General features: G+C 37.8%; 1 protein-coding gene across 1 annotated transcript; it reads right to left on the bottom strand.

The window, feature by feature from the left end:
• Window positions 1-3,424: 3,424 nt before the first annotated feature.
• LOC139896002 (uncharacterized) lies at window positions 3,425-4,666 on the bottom strand. The gene is made up of 3 exons (XM_071878578.1): window positions 4,603-4,666; window positions 4,104-4,485; window positions 3,425-4,004 (listed from the first exon to the last, which is right to left on the bottom strand). The coding sequence occupies exons 1-3, from the start codon at window positions 4,664-4,666 to the stop codon at window positions 3,425-3,427; spliced, it is 1,026 nt and encodes a 341-aa protein (XP_071734679.1).
• Between the last annotated feature and the right edge of the window lie 503 nt (window positions 4,667-5,169).

Raw genomic sequence — 5,169 nt, 5'->3', positions numbered from 1 at the left:
AAGAATCGATATCTCAACCGGTTAACTGAGGACGACACTGATTTCCTTCCTAATCAATCTTTCAAGAAAAGACGGGTTTGAAGGTAGGATGACGGAGAAAGGTGAAGGTTTATGAGGTAGGGAATTTTATCGAATATTTTAGATATTCGATAGATTTAAATCTCTTGGGAATAACCTTTTTGATAGTAAGATAGAACTCTATTTTTGGTGAAGAGTTTCCAAAGAGGAGCGCGATTTTAGCGAAGAATTTGTCTAAAATTTTCTTTACTAGATGGCTCTTCTGGGTCACATCTTCTTTTTCGGGATTTTTCTATCCCTTAATTAGAGACTTTGCTCTTTTTCTTTTTTTTTTGGCATCCCTTCTTCATGACTTTTGTCTATTTTTCTTGTGCCCAGAGAGACGATGGTATTTTTAACAAAAATAGGCCTTTGACCTATTAAATACAATCTGAAATTCGAAATTTTTGACAAGTGTTTTGAAGTAAACTTGATCTATCTTTTTGAATTTCTAAGATTTTTGAAATGAGAAAGGAATGAAAGTGATTGGGTTGCATATTTTAGGGGTAAATTTGTGGGTGAAAATTTTATGATTCATCAACTCTTTTGAGTGAGTTGGTCGGTTTAAGCATTTGGAAGTGGAAACAGAAATGGAAGGTTTTTGTCTTCTCTATTCAGAAAGGTTTCGGAAAGAGGATCGCACCTACACCACGTATGGAGCTCACTAACCATTGGTTTTGAAACGTATATCAAGGACAAGTTCTAATTCGAACCGTATAGCGGCACGCTCATCAAACAAAATCGCAAAGTATTGTAGATTTGATGGTTCTTACAATAACTTTGGGTCCACGGTAATCCTCACTATTTGTTGGTGGGGGTCGTGCTTGGTTATACATAGCCCTTTTTTACACATTCTTCAAAATAAAATCCTTTGTTTGAAAACATCGGTCTTGACTTATTCGTTCTGTTTTAATAGATGCGCAAAAATTCTGATTTATGCATCTTTTTATTAAGGTATTTTTGGTAAAATAGGGAAATAATTCTTTCAAATTTACCCATATTTCCTCTGCTAAATTTTTTGAAGACATAGAATTTTTGAAAACTTGAGCGTTTTATGGTAACTTGTTCTTAATATCCCTTTACCCTAATTACATCCCACACATAGAAGAAAATTGTCCCTAATGCTCATTTTTAAAGATAGTTTTAATAATTTTATATATGAAGGACAATAGTTTTCTAAAATTCTCTAAGGTTGGAATTGGTATACCATACTTAGAGGTTTTAGTGTGTTTTTAATATTATATATCTAAAAGTGATGAGGTAATCCCACACTTTGAGATTTTATCAGTTTACAAATATGAGAAAAGGTTACTAAGGATAAGTCACTCCCCTATGGTCATATCTTTATTGAGAAGTTCCTATGTCTGATGCTTGGGAAAAGTACCAGGCTCTTTCCTAATAATTCTGCAAAAACATAGACATAATCCACTACACAAAATTTTTAGTACATGTTTTTCTGATATGATAGATAAAAATACTAAAATAGAAATAGAAATAAATGATACTTATGATAACTATCATGCCTACGTATCTGTGGAGCTGTTATGAAGTCAAGGTCTCAAATAGTAGCTGAATAAAGTCCTCGAGCCCAGGTATGTCATCCAATGAACCATTACAAGGCTCCCTCAGAAGGTAACGGTAAGTCCTCCAAACTAAAAGGATCATAGGGCACCGGAGCGGGTATGGTATCTATAAGCCCAAAAAGCTGCTCAAACGGTGGCTGAGGTACGGATGCTGGCTCTGAAGTGACGGGGACAATGATGAGGTGGCCGTCAGCAGGTGGTGCGGTAAATGAATACTCAACTACACCAACAGTCTCAACTCTAGGCGGTGGTGTGACGGTAGGGGCTGCAGATGCCAAAGTGGCAGCATATGCCGTGGATACAATGGGTGCGACAATAGGTAGGATATCTCTCTGAGAAGGATGGGAGGTAAGATCCAACCTGAATGAAGAGGGTCTCAAATATCTGCGTGGCACACCATATTTCTCGAAGTGTGCCATCAGTGCTGTAAACAGTGTCTGATGCTCCTGCGCCATACACCAAGTCAAGTATCTATCTGTAGAGCGTACCCCATAAAAGAACACGGTGACTGGTGGGTGTGGCTCTGATGGCTCTCCCTGATGCACTGACCGTGAGGCGAGCCATGCGGATCATCTCAAAGGTCATGATGGTGCGATCAGTGTCTCATCTTCCACCTCTAAACTCGGCATAATCATCCTGTGAGGTCGAATCTGGCCGGTAGAAGGCCTAGGCTGATCCTGAACTGTAAACGACATCAGTCCTCTTTCGTTTGACCGGAATTCCCATAGTAGAACATTTATTCATCTTTTTTATCACATTCAACAACTTTGTAAAAACTAAGTAATTTCTTACACATATTGTAAGATAAACAGTCAGGGTTAGTAAATAGGTAATAAATCATCAATGAAAATAAATATAGAAGAAAAATACTAACTAGGATAGGTTTGGGGTGCCTCCCAAGAGCGCTTTGTTTAAAAACTCTTTCAAGCTCGACTTTTAAAATACCTGGTTGGTTTAAATTTAAGGTGGATTAAAGGCGAAAGAATCTTCCTCCCTCGGGTAATTTTCCATATAAGCATTTTAACGGCGGCCATTTACTTTGAAGCTTCCAGTAGGTCCTTCTAATTCCACGTTACTGTGTGGAAAGATATGTAACACTTTAAATGGTCCACTCCATATAGATTTAAACTTACCAGAAAATCTTTTTAGTCTCGAATTAAAGAGTATAACTTTTTCTCCAGGAGCGAACTTTATCGGAATTAATTTTGCATCGTGTAAAAGCTTCGTATTTTCCTTGTAGATGATGTCTCGTACGCTTGATCTCTTAATTCGGCTAATTCATTTGACTACATTTTTCTATGTCTGCTGGTTTCAGAAGGATTAAGGTTGTAGTTCTTCAGCGCCCAGAGAGCTTTATACTCTAACTCCAGCGGAAGGTGACAAGCTTTGTCGTAGATCATCCGATATGGTGTACTTTCCAATATTCTCTTTAACGCTCTGTCCGTGACTTCAACTTTTCCGTTAGTCTGCGGATGGTATGCAGTGGTTATGTTGTGGGTAACTCCGTAGTTTTGCATCATCTTCATGAACTGAGTGTTACAGAAGTGTGTGCCTCTATCACTTATAATAGTGTGTGGAGATCCGAATCTGCTTAATAGTCTTTTCAAGAAATTGGTGATGACTTTGGCATCGTTTGTTGGGAAGGCTTGTGCTTCTACCCATCGTGATATGTAATCTACTGCTACTAGGACGTATTCTTTGCCATTTGACTTAGAGAATGGCCCATAAAGTCTAAACCTCATATATCAAAAATCTCACAAGCTTGGATGTTAGTGCATGGCATTTCATTCCTTGCAGAAATCATTCCTTGATGTTGACATGCTCACAAGCTCTTGCGCATCTTTAAATATAGATGGCCAGTAAAAGCTCGCTTTGTAGACCTTTCTTACTATTAAATTAGCTCCATGATGACCTCCAGTTGGCCCGTGATGACATTGATGAAGAATTCTTATAGCTTGTTTTTTGTCTACACACCGCCTAATTACTTGATCTAGATAGACTTTAAACAAGTACGGATCTTCCCAGTAGTATGATTTCACATCCCTGAAGAATTTCCATCTTTGAGAGGTGCTCATTCTTTTTTTAACTACTCTAGCCACTATAAAGTTGGTTATGTCTGCGTACCAAGGGGTATCAGTAAATTGTGATCCTACTTTGGCTTGTCCTAAGCTCATAAGTTTTTCTTTTAGAAATTTGTCTATGATATCTTGTTCTACAAATGGTCCCATCGATGGATTCTCCAATCGACTAAGATGATCTACTGCGACGTTCTCTGCCTCCTTTTTTGTCTTTAATCTCGATATTAAATTCTTGTAAAAACAGGATCCTTCGTAGAAGTCTTGGTTTTGTGTCTTGCTTTTTGAACTGATATTTAAATGCTGAATGTTCTGTATATACTGTATCTTTGATAGGACAAGATATAATCAGAATTTATTGAAGGCGAATACTACGACAAGTAATTACTTTTTCGTGGTTGTATAGTTCTCTTGAGCTCCGGTCAATGTTTTAATAGCATAATATAACGGATGAAAATGTTTATCTTTTCGTTGGCCGAGGACAGCTCCAACTGCGAAATCGCTAGCGTCACACATGATTTTGAACGGTAAACTCCAATCTGGAGCAATCATGATAGGTGCGTGTGTGAGCTGCACTTTCAGATAATTAAATGCTTGAGTGCACTCTTTGGTGAAGTTAAACGGAACATCCTTTCCAAGGAGGTGAGTGATGGTCGAGTGACCTTTGAAAAGTCTTTGATGAACTAGCAGTAGAATCCAGCATGTCCCAAAAAACTCCGAACTATAAACGGCTTTCATTTCTAGAGACTTTGCAGTGAATTCTCCACAACCTGTTCAAACTGTAGTTTATCAAACTTCATGGAATCAGTCAGTTAATGCAAGTCATTCTTCTTCTAGTCAAGATCTCAAGCCTTCAGTTATCAATACTGAGAATCATAGAAACAGGCCTCTGGCAGCTATTGAGGAAGATATGGTCTTGGTTGCCTTGGTCGTTAATTTGTAATATGACATTATTAGTGGGAAAATTTGTAATGCTCATCTTGAGGCAGAAGACTATAAACAGATTGATGAGGATGAACTAGAAAAGATAGACATCCTCTGGGAAATGGGAAGTGTTATCAGAAGAGCGAAGAAGTATCTGAAGAGAACTGGTCAGAAGAGTTTACGTGTCTCTAGAGATACTATGTTTGGTTTTGATATGTCAAAGGTGAGGTGCCATAAACTATGTTGAGTTTAGACATTTCAAAAGAACATGTACAAGGCCACCAAAAGCTTGTTTCAATCCATTTTATGGTCAGAACAGAGAAACCTAAAACAGAGTCTCAGTTCCAATTGAAGAAGGAACTAAGAACTGTGCGAGCAATAATAAGTCAAAAACTTTGAATGTAACATATGTTGATTAAGGTTTTGATTGGATAGTGTGTATTGATGATCATGGAAACTATGCGAATGTAGTAAGAATGCCAAAATCAGAGGAAGAAATTGAATGACAAGCGTGAAAGAGAAAGAGTAGG

Source organism: Rutidosis leptorrhynchoides, chromosome 1 (genome assembly GCF_046630445.1).
Source record: "Rutidosis leptorrhynchoides isolate AG116_Rl617_1_P2 chromosome 1, CSIRO_AGI_Rlap_v1, whole genome shotgun sequence".
Classification (NCBI taxonomy): Eukaryota; Viridiplantae; Streptophyta; class Magnoliopsida; order Asterales; family Asteraceae; genus Rutidosis; species Rutidosis leptorrhynchoides.
Note: the sequence above shows the minus strand (reverse complement) of the source record. Positions and strands in the feature narration are given on the sequence as shown.